Below are 16,012 nucleotides of genomic sequence, written 5' to 3'. Positions count from 1 at the left end.
ACCTCATGAGGATGCCTCTGTCCAGAGCTGCCCTGCCCCAAGCTGCTGTTGCAGATGGGTCTTGTTCAGGGGCACTGCAGGGAAAAGGAGGAGCAGGGGGGCACAAACCCAGCACCCTCAGTTCCCCCATCTATGTACAAATCAGGGGGTGCTTTGAAGTCCTTGTGATGAAAACCATGGGATGAGCTCAAGGACGTGGTATTAATCCCACAGTATTGTTCTTGTTCCTTGCTGTGGTGTGGGTTTTTATAAGAGAAATCAACACAATTTTGGTGGGCTGTGGCTAACATGGCATGGAAAGAAACGAGTTCTGCTTGGACTCATAGAGAATTGCTGACTTTATAGTAAAGCAGCCTCTGATGAAGCAGATCCTTAGGCATCAAAAAGCATCTGAGCTGTGGTAAAGTAACAGGCTTTCAGAAATGCCTATGGAGTGCTTTGTAAGCGTGACACGCATAGCTATAGAGTTGATTTGCGCCTCAAAATACAACATTGGTTGGGGTGATTGAGCCCTGGGGGAGTTCCTGTGATGTCCCTTTCCAAGTACCATGGAGCCCTTGCTTGTACCTGTCTGGAAGGCTCATTCGTTCAACAGGTTTTGCTGGAAGAGAGCTTACAGAGGTTCCTTGGTTGTTGCAGAGGGCTCATGGCTCACCCAGTCCAGCCCTTAAATCACAGCACAGTAACAGACCCTCCAGAGGGGCTGCATGGGCCTGTCCTTCACCAGCAGAACAGAGAAGATGGGGCAGTGTTGATGGGGCTGCTCTGTACCCTTTCCTCTGCAGGCTTCTCCCTTCCACTGGAGCAGCTGCTCCAAGCCCCTGTGTCCAACCTGGCCTTGAACACTGCCAGGGATGGGGCAGCCACAGCTTCTCTGGGCACCCTGTGCCAGCGCCTCAGCACCCTCACAGGGAAGAGCTTCTGCCTAAGAGCTCATCTCAGTCTCCCCGGTTCTGTCAGGTTCAAGCCATTCCCCTTGGCCTGTCCCTACAGGCCCTTGTCCCAAGCCAGTTTCAGTTTTTACTCACAAATGGTTTGTGGGTCTTTGGTTAAGCTTTAAGCTGAGAGTTGACATCTGAGGCTCTTGGAAGCTGAGCTCCTTCACTTGCCCTGGTCTTGGAGGGAGCTTCAGGTGCACAAGCTCCTCCACAGCAGACCAGTGAGGCACTAGGCTGTCCACAGTGGGTCTGTGTAGCTGGGGGTATGTGCTGGCACCAAATGAAAGCTCAGAGCTGGCAAAGCCAAGTGTCAGGAGAAGAGAAAGACTCTCGGGTGTCCTCAGGAGCCTCAGGATGTGCTGGGGAGGTGGGATTCCTGCCTGGGCTTGCTTTGTTCCTGTGTGCAATCTCCAGCCTGTTTTCCTGTACCTTTATTTTTCTCTACAGCTATAAATACAGCCTGTCCTTTGTTGTTTGTGTGTGTTCAGCAGAACAATCTGGCGCGGTTGATTTCGTTACAGCACCTTAGATTTTATTGTGCAGATCTGCTTTTCACTCCTGTACTCTGCTATGTGGTGAGGTGAGGAAGAGGAGGAGCTTCACTGCCACTCAACTCTGTCCCTCTGTTCACATCGCTCCTCTGTGCAGTGATGCTTTGGGCTTTGGTTGACTCAAGGAATGCCCCAGCTCTGGTGATGCTGGGACAGTGGGTGCCAGCTGTGGGGACATCCTGCACCCCCATGGGGTGTCCTGCTGCAGCAGACTGGCTTTTCTGTGCTTTTATTTCATTACTTTTACAGCCCTTTGTATAAATCTAATTATCCATCTGTTATGCTACATTACAGCACTGCAGCTTGTCTGATGTGGCTTTTCCCCCTGTTCCGAAATACCAGCTGCCTTAGCCTTGCTCTGTCTGGCCGTGGGTGAGCTCCCAATGGCTCTTTACCTTGGCCACACCACGAGAAGCAGCTCTGCTCTGTGCTTCCACCTCAACATCCTTGTGACTGCAGAGGACCAGAAACCCACACTAAGTAATTCCCACTTATACCATCTATCCAAGAGCAGTTTTCCCTGGTTAAACCCAATGTCACAGTGTCCTCAGGGAGTGTGGGGCTTGTTTGTAATGGGATGTTATAGCCTGCTGGCTTTCAGCAGGGATGTTGGAGGGCTCTTGAGAAGCTCAGCTATCTCTTGCTGGTGCCTGGGACACAGATACATGCTCGATAGCAAGCCAAGGTCCCTCCAGCTTTTGCCAGGCAATCTTCCATGCTATTTCTGCCTCCCTGGGTGACTCATGCTCCTTGGTTTAAGTGTCACATTAGCCCATCAAAATCACAGTCACGTGCTCACTTCCAACTTATTCTCTGCAGTTCTGTTCTCCTCTTAGCAACAAATACTCAATAACCTAATTGCTCATTAAAAACCATACTTGCATCTATGTAATCCATTATGTCACGTTGAGACGTGTTGCTCTCACAGGGACGCTGCTGCTCCCCCGCTACTGCAATGAGCGCCTGGCTTGGTAGAAAGTGAGAAGGCAGCATGGCATTGAAGTGGAGATTTTCATCTTCTCAGGGGTTATTTTATGTCTCTCCTATATTCTGTGCTTTTGAACATCTAACATTGCTTTTATGCTTCACATCTTTCATGCGAAATTGTTGTATTGTGTTGCCTATTGAAACCTAGTTTTCCTTTTGTCAGGTTTCCCCCCTCACCCCCGCTTTCTTCTTGGCTGTATTTTGATTGGCACGACTACTTAGGGCTCCATTTTCCTGGGTGGTTTTTAATCTCCTTAAGTCATAGCTCTGAAGGCCTTTGTCTGTAATAAACTCAGCTCTGAGCTGATGCTCAGAGAAGAGCCTTTCTAGGCCAGTTCTGCTGCCTGCAGACCTCAGTGGGGGCTTTGGGTGTCTGTGCTTCATCCCTCCTCCTTCCAACTCCAAACAGTCGCATGTAGCCTTGTTGGGGTTGGAGTTATTTCATTATTACCTCACACATCTCATCCTGTGTGTGCACATGTCCTGTTCTATAGCATGGGACTCTGCAGTAATGCACAGCCTGCATTAAACATGTTTATTTTATGCACCAACCCCAGCTTCTGCCTAAGAGCTCAGCTCAGTCTCCCCTGTTCTGGCAGGTTCAAGCCATTCCCCTTGGCCTGTCCCTACAGGCCCTTGTCCCAAGCCCCTCTCCAGGTTTCTTGTCTTATTTATCCTCCTCTTAAGAACAAGGTTTGGAAGGAGACGTAGCCAATCGGTGTGTATCTGGGAAGTGTTGGATTGGGAGCTGGCAGGGCTCACAGCAGCTGATAACACTGTTGTTTCTGATGGGGGTAGTTCATGCCATAGCCAGTACTTTGACTGCCACAGGAAAGCATATTCTCCCCATGTGTCACCTTTCACTGGGACTATTTTAATGCTGTTCATTTCTTTCTTAAACCTGCAACCTACAGTTCAGTTGTGCAGGGATTAACAAGCTGCTGATCATCCTGCCTCTATTCTCTGCCCTTATTCAGAGTCTCAGATTTACAGCTATAGTCTGGCCTGGAATTACCGGATTCCAGTCAAACCTTTAAGCACTGACATCGTAATGATCAGTTTTATCTGTCTATTATTTGTCAGGAAATTTTAACATGAATATACTTACAAGAGCTGTCAGAAATCCTCCAAATAGAGAGGCTTCTGCAAGAGTCATTGGCCTTTTCACAGTGCCCTCCCTTGCATTGCTTTGGCTTTCCAGTACTTACAGAAATGACCTTTTTCATTGCCTTTCAAATTCCTACCCAGGTGTGATGAGGCACAAGAAGCCAGGCAAGGCTTGGAGCTGTAAAGCCACATTTCAGCCCCAAGCAAAAGCCTTGGTGCACTCTCATTATCTTCATTAACAGTTTTTAGTGTGAAAACCAGGGAGGGTGAGGTGAGCCAGGCTGCCTGCTTCTGATCCTCAGCTTACAGCTCAGCCTAAATAGACTATACTAAATTTTTTAGGCTGTTTCACAGAGTTGCAGACTTTGATCCCTGGCTTTGATTTCCCAGGTGGCATCGCAGACCGCAGGTTCTGCAGACAGAAGAGCCCCATTAAGCCCTGTCTAGCCCCGTGATTATCTTCCCTTTTCACCATCACACCAGGCTCTCATCAAAGCCCCAGCTCCCCAGCCTGTGCCCTGGGGGGGGGATGCAGACAGTGGCCATGAGAGCGGGTGTGTGGCCACCACCACAGCACCAGCCAGGGCAGGGGAAGTGCTGTGCTCAGCACCCTGCTCCGGCCGGGCAGAGCATCCCCTCCTGCACTGCCCCTCTCGCACCTCTTTGCCTGGCTTCAGCAGGATGCTCAGAGCCAGGAGGTGACCCTGGTTTCTCTCTGGTCTGTTTGCCACAACGAGAAGACCAAATAAGAACTGCTCTCTGTGTCCTCACGGTGCCCAGGTCCCTCTGCACCACTTGTCTTTCCTTTGCTCAAATGTATTTTAAATCTCCATCTAATTTTGCTGCCGTATTGCAAGTTCCCACCTAACTCAAGAGCTGCTCTTGCCTCAGGGCTCTGTTGCTGCTTTTCAGTCTTCCCACGTTCCTCACATGTGCGGCCTGGGAACACTTGAAAAGTCTCTCCTAAATATGTATGTGTGTAGTTGGGGTCATCCTAGGAGCAATAGGGTGTCTGTCCCTTAATGGATAGCACTGTTAACATCCCTTGCTCAGCAAAACAGGAGCTGCTTCCATGGAGTGAGTTTGCCAGTGAAAATGGCAGAGAATTGGATGGATGGATTGGAATGCTGGATTTCAGGAGCAAGAGCCACATCCTCTGTGCTGCTCCTGCTCCTTAACATGCCCAAAACAGTGTCATCCTGACAGCAGGGTGCAGGGGAATGGCAGCATGTTGTGGACTGCAAGCTGCAGCCCATGGGGAGGCTGTTTGGGGGCTCTCATCCATTGTGCTGCTGGGTCCTGTGGCTGCTCATCCTCATCTTAAGGTCTTGCTGCTTCCATAAAGAGCCTAAATGGAAGAGAAAAGGCAGAAGGGTGCAAACAGCTTGTGGAAGGTGCTGGGTCCATCCCTGCCTTCACCACCCCAAGGCAGGAGCTGCCACCGGGCACAGGGCACTCTGACAGTGCTGGTCGCTGTGCCTCAGCCTGTGGGTTTATGGCTTCTTCTCCCCTCTCCATGCGCTGTTGAGGCTTGTGGTGTTCTGGCAAACCAGCCTTGACTGTAATAATGTCTGGCCCCTCGTGGGAAGTTGTAACTCCAACGCAGTGAAATAGAAACTGGCAGAGAATGGAGTGTTTCCTTCTGCCGCTGCAGCAGGCAGGCTCCAAGGGGGGTGCTGCTGCCTGTCCCTCCCCTGCTTTTTGTGTTCTCCCCTCTCCACTGAAGGGCACAGTCACCCTCCTGCAGGCACACAGAGGGAAATGTGCTGGGCTGATGGAGCACTGCCATAGAACCACAGCATCCCAGCCTGGTTTGTGTTGGAAGAGACCTTAAAGCTCATCCAGTTCCAACCCCTGCCACAGGCAGGGACACCTTCCACTGGAGCAGCTGCTCCAAGCCCCTGTGTCCAACCTGGCCTTGAGCACTGCCAGGGATGGGGCAGCCACAGCTTCTCTGGGCACCCTGTGCCAGCGCCTCAGCACCCTCACAGGGAAGAGCTTCTGCCTAAGAGCTCATCTCAGTCTCCCCTGTTCTGGCAGGTTCAAGCCATTCCCCTTGGCCTGTCCCTTGTAAATGACACCTTAAGTTTGTACTCAGCAAAGTCACAATTCCAGGATCATTGGAGGGAGGCAGCAGTGGGAAACCCATAAACGTTTGTCTTGTGGTCAAAATGGTGCAGTGTCAGTGTTGCAGGTGCTTGTGGTGATGTGGGTGGCAGCCCCATCACTGCTGGATGAGCCTGTCTGCAGAGGTCCCTGGGAGAATCCAGGAGCAGCAACCTGAATTAGTATTGGAAAGCACAGAGTAGAACATAGCCTGGAGGAAAGAGGGTATCATGTCCAGGATCTGTATCGGGAGGGTCTGGTGGCCCAGAGCCGTTCAGAGGGGCTCTCAGTCTGGGATGGGTGGCCCAGGGACAGAGCTCTCTCAGGAGCTGCTCGAGGCGATGGTGTGGGTATGTGTGGCCAGTGGGGACTCCTGCTGGGCTCCCCAAGCTCTTCATCCCTGCTCAATGCATCTTGGCCAGTGTGAACACCATCAGCCTGTCCCGGTGCACAGGTAGTTTCTCCCATGGATCAATCAGGATGAGCCTGTATCCAGCCTTGTTTTCTGCTCTTCAGGAGAATGAGGGATAGATGGGTGGATGTGATGGATGTGAGCATAGGATGGAACAAGGGCTTCACCCATGTAGGGAGGGCCACATCTGTAAGGGATGTGGTGTGACCCCACAGTCAGAGTGGGTCCTTCCAGGGCAAACTGGGGCTATTGAGGGCAGTGGGTCCCTCTTGGGAAGCTGTTTTAACCTGAGCACAGTGCTTGTGTTGAGTCCCCATAGGCTTGTGGCTGTTCCTCAGCCAGGTTTGAAGCTGGTTAATCTCATCTCCCAAATCTCTGCCATCACTGCAGCATCACAGGGTCTCATTGGAGGCTGGATTCCATCCCTGTCCCAGTCTCAGAGCTTCATTGTGGCAAACGTTGCTGGTGCCACCATTCCCTCATCCATCAGGGATCAGCAAAGGTGAATTTCCCATGCGGGTGCTCCCCAGTCTGTCTCATTGTGTTTAGTTCTCTCCAGGCTGCTTTGCCCTGGGCCTGACAGTGCAATCAGTTTGTGCAGAGCTGGGCTGAGTTCTCCAAACCTTCAGATGAGTTGGGTTTGTTGGTGGGAAGCCTGGACTATTGATAGTAGGTGTTAAATGGGAAACACGGAGAAGTGATCAGTACTGCTGCCATCGGGAGGGCTTCCTGACCTCCAGAGGTGCTCCACGGTTCACAGATCTGAACTAGCTCCCATCCTCCAGGTGAGCAGCCAGGCACTGAGGGCAGTTCAATTCATCACTTGTGTCCCCTGCTATGAGAGGTTTTATTATGTACTGCAGACAGATGTGGCAAAGGAGCTTGGATATCCCCAACTGCTGTGTTCCTTGAATGCACCAGGAGGTCTCCGTGAGGGGAGATCCTCTTTCAGTGCAGGCACACTGAGAAGGGTGCACACGTGCTCTGGTCTCCCTGGCCCAGGGTGATTCTGCTGCTGCTGTTGTGCTGAGGTTGGGGATGACCACACCGGGAGTGTGCACCAGGGCCCAGCTGGACCCAGTCACCAGGGGCTGGTTTGCTTCCAGGGCCACTGCAGCCCATGGGGACCGTGATGTGAGGATCAGCTCTGCAGGAGGGTCCTGAAGCTCCGGCTTTGTTTGCTCTCCTTCCTGCCTGTCCAGGCAGGGCAGGGATGTGCCTGTGCTCAGCAGGGGCTGTGCTGCTGCAGCAGCTGAGTGAGGAGGGGGAATGGAAAGTGGCTTTCAACAACCCTGCCTGGAGGTCAGCCTGGTGCTGCAGTCACAGCCCTGCACCCCGGGCTGCCAGTGACTCCTGACCTGTGACAAACAAAGTCTGGGTGCAGCAGGGGGGTCCCTGGCACCTTCCATCGCCCAGATGAGCTTAGTGCTTAGGTGGAGCCATGGGTTTAGCTGAGAGCTGCTCCCTGCCCAAACCCATTTGTCTTCTGGGCTCTGTTCTGACCCTGCCTCTGTCTCATCTCCTGGCTGGTGCTTGGCTCTGGCTGCTCCAGCAGCTTCCTGGTGGCAGTCAGAGCTGCGGCTGTTCTGTAGCAGGGACACGTGGCCTTTGTCTGTCTGCAGTGTAATCCCTGCTTCAAAGAAGGGCAAAGGCTCAAGTGCTGGAGCTCTTCCTCCGAGCACAAGAGGCTGTGATCAGGGTGGAGGCTGTGAGAGCCCTGCCGAAGAGGGAGCCTGCAGCTCTAACCTCTGCTGCCTTCACAGAGGTGCTACAGGTGGGTTGTGAAGCATCAGCACAGCTGGTACCTGAGGCCATGGTGAGCAAGGCTTGGCCTTGTCTGAACCAGGGGCAGCTGCTCTCATCCAGCCCTGGGGCTGTAGCCTGGGTCCTGCAGATGGGATGGGGTCCTCTGCTCGCAGTGCTTGAGAAGGGTGCTTGCTGTGAGAGGTGTGTATGTGGTGAGGGCAGGTGTGCTGTGATGGAGGCACCAGGACAAGCAGGGCTGGTGTCCAAAGGAGCACGTGGGCAGCAAGTGAGGAGCACGAGAGAGGAACCAAGAGCCAAAATGGAAAAGGCTGTTAAGGAATAGATGTGATGGGAAGCGAGAGGATCAATAGCTGCGAGGGAAGCACAGGGGAGGATGGGTAGGACACATGGTGGGTGGCACTGGTGTCTGTGTGCCCTTCCCTGCCATCCTTCAGGCTGCATCAGTCACGTGCAGTGTGTGAGGTGCTCTGCAGGACTTCACCCCAGGCTGCCTGCAGTGGGAAGGGGGATGCTGTGGGATCAGGCTGGACTGGCCCTGGTTTGTGTCCACTGTGGGTCCATCCCCCCTGCCATGCCCTGCTCCACTGGTGACCTGCTTGTCGCTTCCTTCCTGCAGCAACCCCAAAGTGCAGATAGAAGCAATCGAGGGGGGGGCACTGCAGAAGCTGCTGGTGATTCTGGCTACGGAGCAGCCCCTGTCTGTCCGGAAGAAGGTGAGTGAGGGGGGAGAGCTGGGAAAGCTGCTCTTGTGCTGGAAGCTCTCCCTGGGACACTGCTGGCACCGGAGCTCTGCTCTGCTCCCCACACTGGTACCAGAGCCCTGCTCTGCTCCCCACACTGGCACCGGGGCCCTGCTCTGCTCCACACACTGGCACCAGACCCTGCTCTGCTCCCTACACTGGTACCAGAGCCCTGCTCTGCTCCCCACATTGGTACCAGAGCCCTGCTCTGCTCCCCACATTGGTACCAGAGCCCTGCTCTGCTCCCCACGCTGTCTGGGCTTTGCTCGCAGGCCCACGGGTCTTGGTGCTGCGGCTCCTGTCCGGGGGGGGGGGCTCCCGGGGCAGCCCTGAGCGGCTGACGGGCACGGAGCTGGCACCGGGAGGGAGGTGAGCACCGGAGCCAGCACCGGGTCCTGCCCTCGGTGGCTCCGGAGCAGCGCTGAGCCCGCAGCCAAATGTGCAGCCGTGTCCATCGGCGGCGGCTCCTGGAGCGTGAGATCTCATTACCCTGACTGCAGCTCCCGGTGCCAGCTCCGCTTACGGCTGTGCCGCTGCTGCTCCCCACATCCCAGCCCCAGCTCCGGTGAGAGGGGGCAGCAGCTCACGCACATCGTTCACCTGCTGCATGCAGGGGCTGGTGTTCTGCACCCTTTAGTCTGTGTAAGAGTCCTCCAGCGAGCGAAAGGCACAGCAGAGCCTGGGGAACTGCTTTGGGTTTGGCCATGGGGGTGAGGAAGTCCCAGCTTGAGAAGTGCCTCATGGGATGATCTATCTCCAAAATACCTCCCAGGAGTGGCCATGGCTCAACCCAGAGCTCGTTTGGGGTGGGAGGGGATGGTTGGATGTGCAGAGACCCTCACCAGCATCACTTGAACCCCTGCATGGTGGGTGCCAGTCAGCTCTTCCCAGTGAGCCAGAGCTGGTCCCACAGGCTGGAGAAGAGGGACAGGGATGCACTTGGAGTTGTCCACATTCACATGCAGCCTTATGGGAGCCTCCAAGGGTCAAACCCCCTTTTCCAGCAGGACAGCAGCTCTTAATTCCCCGTTCCCATGCTGTGCCTCCCATCTCTGTCCCGAGCAGGATCCCAAGCACAGGCTGCTGCCCCACTCCCTCCCCACGGCTCCCTCCCTGGTGCACAGCAGCGTTCCTGCCCTCCGCTGTCCTTGTGGTTACCGCAGGAGCCGGGAGCGTCCTCGCGTTCACCCCCAGCAGCATCGGAGGATGGCGAACAGGAGCAGTGGGGAGCGGAGGAGCTGTCAGCTCAGATCCGTCCCCCCTGCTCCTCGGTGCGGAGCCGGCTCCGCTCCCCCCATCCCCGCTCAGCAGCAGCCCTGCCCCGGGCGCTCAGTGCATCCCTCTGCGAGCCGGGGCTGTCCCAGCCCCACCGGGGAGGGTTCAGCTGCCCCCCCGGGTGCTCACCCCACACTGCTCGGGCCCAGGAGGGACGTGGGGGCTCTCGCTGTGTGGTGCTGCACCAGCACAGGGCTCTGGCCACAGGGGTGCAGGGGGAGGATGGTCCCCAAGTGTCCAGATCATCCCGAGGGGATCAGGCTCTGCTGGACCCCCCTTTGCCCTGCGTATCCCATAGCCAGGCTCTGTGCTGAGGACTGGTGGGAGTGAACTGTGAGGAGAAGCAATGGTGTTGGGTGCTGGCAACAGGCCCCTCTGGTTGATGCTTCTGGTGGCAGTCTAGGCTGCTCACCCAGGTTTGGGCAGCCTTGCAGCACCAGGAAGGGTTGGGATCAGGATAAAGGGGACTCCTGGAGATAGCCCTCAGCAAGGAGCAGTTTCAATGCTGGGCTGGAGCATGTTCCTCCTGTGCCCATGGTGTGCAGTGAACAGAGGCTGTGGCAGATGCAGCGGCCATGGGCACGGTGCTGATGGGTCTCTCTCCACACCAGGCTCTCTTCGCTCTGTCCTCCATGCTGAGACACTTCCCCTATGCCCAGCAGCAGTTCCTCAAGCTCGGCGGCCTCCAGGTCCTCAGGAGCCTCTTCAGGCAGAAGGGGATGGAGCCGCTCCATGTCCGTGTGGTGACACTGCTCTACGACCTCATCATGGAGAAGGTGAGAGCTGGGAGGGAGCAGATGGGACCTCAGCCCCTCACTGAGCATAGGGGCCATTGTGCATCCCGATGGGACAGGGGTGAGGAGTAACCCGTCCACCATCTGTGCTCTTGGGATGGTTCCTTCCAGCTGCCTGGGAGAGCTCAGTGAGCTTAAACCTTTATTTCCCATTAACCCACTGCCACCATTCCCACCCAATGGGGTTTAAGTCACAACCCAGCAAGGGCATGGGCAGGGAGCATCAGGGACCAGGTACCAGCCGCTGCTGCTGTGCTCCTGCCGCTGCACAGGCCCCTTCCCTGGAGCCCAGCCCCAGCCAAAGGGATTTATTTCCAGATACCTTGGATTACTGCTGTAAATGTCAGTTTGAATCCCCCCTGTCCTTGCCTTGTTCAATGTGTGTGTGCCTGTTCTCCAGGGGATGGAGATTAAATCCACTTCTGTTTATAGCCAATTTGTCCTGCAGATGATTACTGCTGCAGTGCTGGGGTCTCAGGCACCGCAGAGGTTTGGCTGTTTCAAACCAGTTGTTTTCCAGGAGACTTTGTAAAGGTGCAAATTCTTTTAGCAGGTCTGAAATCTGATCAGGTGCTGGCTCTGATGGCAGCACTCACAGCATCACAGACTGGTTTGGGTTGGAAGGGACCTTAAAGCTCATCCAGCTCCAACCCCTGCCACGGGCAGGGACACCTTCCACTGGAGCAGCTGCTCCAAGCCCCTGTGTCCAACCTGGCCTTGAGCACTGCCAGGGATGGGGCAGCCACAGCTTCTCTGGGCACCCTGTGCCAGCGCCTCAGCACCCTCACAGGGAAGAGCTTCTGCCTAAGAGCTCAGCTCAGGCTCCAGTGTCAGTTTGCAGTGTGAGGTGAGCAGCTCATGCTGCTGCAGAACCATCATGGTCATCATCACAGAGACCACCTCCTGAGCCGGGAGCATCCATTGAGGAATTCCATGTTACCAACAGCCGCTGCACCACGTGGGCCCCGCTGGTGTCAGGGGGTGATGGGAGGTTTCCTGGCTGCCCCCTCCGGCCCCGGTGCTGCTTGGGGCAGGTCCCTGCTTGCCCTGGGCCCTGTGGCACCTTCTGGTCCCAGCAGCATCCCTGAGGAATTCCAGTGTTTGGGGTTTCCGGACAGGCTGTGGCTGGAGGAGGCCGAGCTCTGCCCCCATCACAGGAGCAGCACAAAGCCCAGCCCTTGTTTGCTCGGTGCTGCAGGAGCAGGTCCAGCAACAGCCCCAGACACTTTCCAAGTCTTGTGCTGAACTTCTTCCCCTTGAGTCCCCTTCCAGCCCCACACGATACTGAATCCATTGGGCACCAAGAGTTTTCCAGGGTAGGCGAACAGCTCCTGTGGATAATTCCATGTCAGGAAGCCAGGACACAGCCTTGGTTTTCTGTTCCAAGTCACCCTGCAAGGCAGTGTTCCCAGGTGTGCATCCTGCTCTCCCTCCACGTGTCACCTCCCGGGAGCAGTGACTCTATGACAAGGATACTAACCCGTGTCCCATCCCTTCCCACAGATGCTGCTGGAGGCCTCGCAGCACGGGGAGCACGTGGAGGAGAAGCTGCAGCAGTACCGGCAGGTGCGGCTGGTGCCGGCGGTGGTGGAGCAGGACTGGTGTGAGGTGGTTTCCAACCTGCTGGCCATGCCGGAGCACGACAGCCGCGAGAAGGTCCTCAAGATGGTTGGGGTGCTGATGGGCTTCTGCAGGGAGCGGTACCGCGGGGACCCGGTGCTCAGCACCACCCTCAGCATCCTGCGCAGCGAGTACGAGGAGCTGGCGGCCGAGGAGCAGAGGGAAGGGGACAAGGACGGGTACTTCATGGAGCTGCTAGGCTCTGTCAACACCATCATCCAGGAGCTGAGCTGAGAGCAGCTCAGTCCCCTCCAGTCCAGGTACTTGAGGGCAGCAGCAGGATCTGGATGGCACCAGTGTATGTGCACCTCTGAATAAACACTGGGCTCACTGAGCTCCCAGCACCATGTGAGCGCCAGCAGCCTCCTTAATACAGCACAGTGTGGGGCACGTGTCTCTTGATGGGAAGTACAGGGAGCTGCCTTGGAGGGGATGAGTAAAGCCTCAGCTTGCATTGCCCCGACCTTCCGAGGGTTCTGTCTGTCTGCAGGGTTATGTGGGGTGGGAAGGACGGGGATGTCGGGCTGCCCGTGTTGGGTAGCTCTGCTGCACAGAGGGAGGTGTTTGTTCCCACAGCTCTGCTCTGCCTTTGTCCTGCCCCACGGTGCCCGGCTGTGCCTGTGAGCTTGGTTTGTCTCTGGATGAAGCATCTCAGCACTCACACAGCACTGTTTGCCTTTGGATTGCTTTGTGCTGGTACAGGGGCAAGCCCTGGCTGGAGGGGCTCTCTGCAGCTGCTAATCCAACCTCGGCTTGGAGCAGGACGATCCCTGCTTCACTGTTTCAGCCCTTCTTGAGGCTACAATACTTCTGGCAAGCAGTTACAGCACATCCCTTGTCACTGTTACGCAGTGGAGCTGATTACACATCATTGAGCAGTTTGTTTTTGTCCTTCTCTTTTGGGGTTGGGTTCAGACTGTTTCACTGGCATTAAAAATGAATTTTCTGTTATTTTCTTCTCCTGAATGCACTCCCAGCCCGTCCTGCCAGGGCTTTGCTGTGCAGGTTAAAACCAATCCCATGGCCATGGCCAGGGCACTTCTGCAGGAAGCCTGAATCCCAGAGGAGGGCTGGGGGAAGAGCTGCAGGTATCAGCACAGGGATGTCCCTGCCCCTGCCTGGCCTCATCACTGCTGGGCTCAAGGAGCTGGGGCAGGTCCAGCTCCTCATGACAGCCCCAGTGAGGAGGGGCAGCAGCAGCTGGGGCAGCCCCCTCCCTTCAACCCCCAAAGCCAGAGCTCTGCTTTCTAAGCTTAATAGCCTTAAAGCTGTGAAGCTGGGCCCAGGCTGAGGAAGTGCATAGCATTAAAGGAAGCAAAGTAAATGTACAATGAGGACCTCCTGGCCTGGCTTTGAGCCCTCTGGCAGCTGAAGGCACTTGCAGTGCAAAGGCTTTTTGAGGCCTTGGACAGCCTCATCCTCTGATGCTGCTCAGTGACCTTCACATCGCGCTGTGTCCATCCCTGCCCAAAGGGCTCTGCTCTGGGAGGGGATGTGCAGGACCCCCCCTCTCCCTCCTGTCTGGGGCACCCTGCAGTGGGGCTGGGGTTTGCTCTGCCCTTGGGGAGGCAGCTGCAGGGGGTGTTGCTGTATCAGCTCTGCAGGGTTGGGTGCTCAGCCAGAAGAGCCCCTGGTCCACGGCTGCCCTGCCTGGGTCTGGGCTGAGCCGGCAGCAGCAGAGCTGGGGTGGGCAAAGGGAGAGCTCTGCACGTTAAAGAGCCTTAAACCTCGGCCCGGGAGCCTTCACACAGTGAGAGCAGCAGGAACTCAACGTGGCTGAATTGAATTAAGAGCACTTGAAGTCTGGAGTAAGATGCTCTCCGGGGGTTTAATGTGGTTTCACTAATGAATGCACTTCAGGAGACAGTGTGGGTTCCTCTTCCTGTGCTCGCAGGGCCCTGGGGCCAGCAGGGGCTGTTGAGCTGGGCACAGCCTCACCGGGTGCTGCCATCCCACAGCAGCACAAAGAGCCCCAAATCCTTCCTGTTCAGGAGATGTTTTGGGATGTCTCAGTGCCTTCCTCTTCACTGGAGAGTGATGCTGAGCTGATGGGGAGGCTTCAGCTCATGGCTCAGCATCAGAGGTGGTGCTGGGACCCTCTCCCACCTCATACCCCCAGCTTTTCCCACAGGATGCAGTAGCACTCCAGGGTGTTCCAGCTGCACAAGTGCTTCCCCAGCGCTTCATTACAGCAGGCAGTAATCACTGTAATTCTTCCCATTTGTCTAATAAAGCTGAAACCTCACTGGTGTCTGGACCCCCCTCACTGTGCAGCTCAGCATCACTGTGCAGCTCTGCATCACCCCCTGATGTGCTGGCACCACACAGGAGGCTGAAATTATCTGACACATTCTCTTCACCTGGGCCTGTAGCGACAGGCCAAGGGGTGATTGATGGGTTTAAACTTACAACAGGGGAGGTTTGGGTGGTTATAAGGCAGAAGCTCTTCCCTGTGAGGGTGCTGAGGCGCTGGCACAGGGTGCCCAGAGAAGCTGTGGCTGCCCCATCCCTGGCAGTGTTCAAGGCCAGGTTGGACACAGGGGCTTGGAGCAGCTGCTCCAGTGTAGGTTGTCCCTGCCCATGGCAGGGGTTGGAACTGGATGAGCTTTAAGGTCCCTTCCAATACAAACCAGTCTGGGATGCTGTGGTTCTACAATTTGACCTCTCCAGACACAGACACACTCCTCTGAGGAGCAGTTCTTGGGTAGCACTGTGCTGGGTCTGTAGTCCCTGGTCACTGCCCCTCAAGCAGCTCCCATCAGGTAGAACCCTGTTTGTTGTTCACCTGATGCTCAAAGTTTGTAGCATAAAATGAAGTGACATTTATTTAAAAGCTAAATACACATCAATCTGTCTGTACATCCTAATGGATGGGGTGGGGTTTAGAGCACATTAGTGGATTGGATTTTGGGGGGAGTAATGAATGTATTTTGGAGGGAGCCACTGAGCAGCCTGGGGATGTGACCTTCAAGACAATTATATTAATACCAGGAGAGAAAAATCTGTAAAAGCAGTTAAATAATTACAGCTGAAACAAGCTCAGCTTAGCTGCTCTATTAACCCTTTAACAGCCATGGCAGCAGCAGGTTCTTACCCCCCGAGCATGTTAAAGGCATATGAAAACCATAATTCAGTTATTTATTCTGTCCCCAAGAGTCTAACATGCTTGAAAACACAATAAATTTGGCAAAAATCCCCCAAGACCTATTTAGCTGAGTTCTGCTCCGTGTTTTGGTAACATGACAGCAATAACCTTGATACAGTAAATTAGAAGCTGATCAAGGTAAATAAAATTATAACGTAACATTGCCAAGGCTCAGCTCTGAAATGTAGATGCAGTTTAAAGCATTAACTACAGAGCAGGCTGCTTTCCATTTTAATGGATGCTTTATAGAAACAGCAAACGCGACTCTGACCTGTGCAAGCACTTCTCCTCAGACACCGGACTTCATGGCCACCTGTAAGACACACTGAAATCCATAACGTCTAAAGCAGACAGCACAATTATACCTTGTAGCTACAGTTCTCACAAATAATGTGTAGTCTAAATTGCAGCCTGAGCAAACAGCTTTCCTGGGTGCCTCTGGAAGCCCAAGGCGGGATGCAGAGCAATTATGAGGAATGAGCACAAAGCTGATTTGCATCTGAATGGCTGGGGGGGAGGGAGAAGGGGGGAGCTGAGCCCGCTCCCTTCACAGCACCACAATACACCAGC

General features: G+C 55.0%; 1 protein-coding gene across 1 annotated transcript in view; it reads left to right on the top strand.

Moving 5' to 3' along the window:
- Positions 1-12,673, top strand: part of SIL1 (SIL1 nucleotide exchange factor) — a 97,702-nt gene extending 85,029 nt beyond the window's left edge. The window contains exons 9-11 of the mRNA XM_034067267.1: positions 8,485-8,581; positions 10,495-10,659; positions 12,181-12,673. Of these exons, the coding sequence (XP_033923158.1) occupies positions 8,485-8,581; positions 10,495-10,659; positions 12,181-12,531 (613 nt within the window). The 3' untranslated portion in view covers positions 12,532-12,673. The remainder of the gene's footprint in view (positions 1-8,484; positions 8,582-10,494; positions 10,660-12,180) is intronic.
- Positions 12,674-16,012: the final 3,339 nt, after the last annotated feature.

Source organism: Melopsittacus undulatus, chromosome 10 (genome assembly GCF_012275295.1).
Source record: "Melopsittacus undulatus isolate bMelUnd1 chromosome 10, bMelUnd1.mat.Z, whole genome shotgun sequence".
Taxonomy (NCBI): domain Eukaryota; kingdom Metazoa; phylum Chordata; class Aves; order Psittaciformes; family Psittaculidae; genus Melopsittacus; species Melopsittacus undulatus.
Note: the sequence above shows the minus strand (reverse complement) of the source record. Positions and strands in the feature narration are given on the sequence as shown.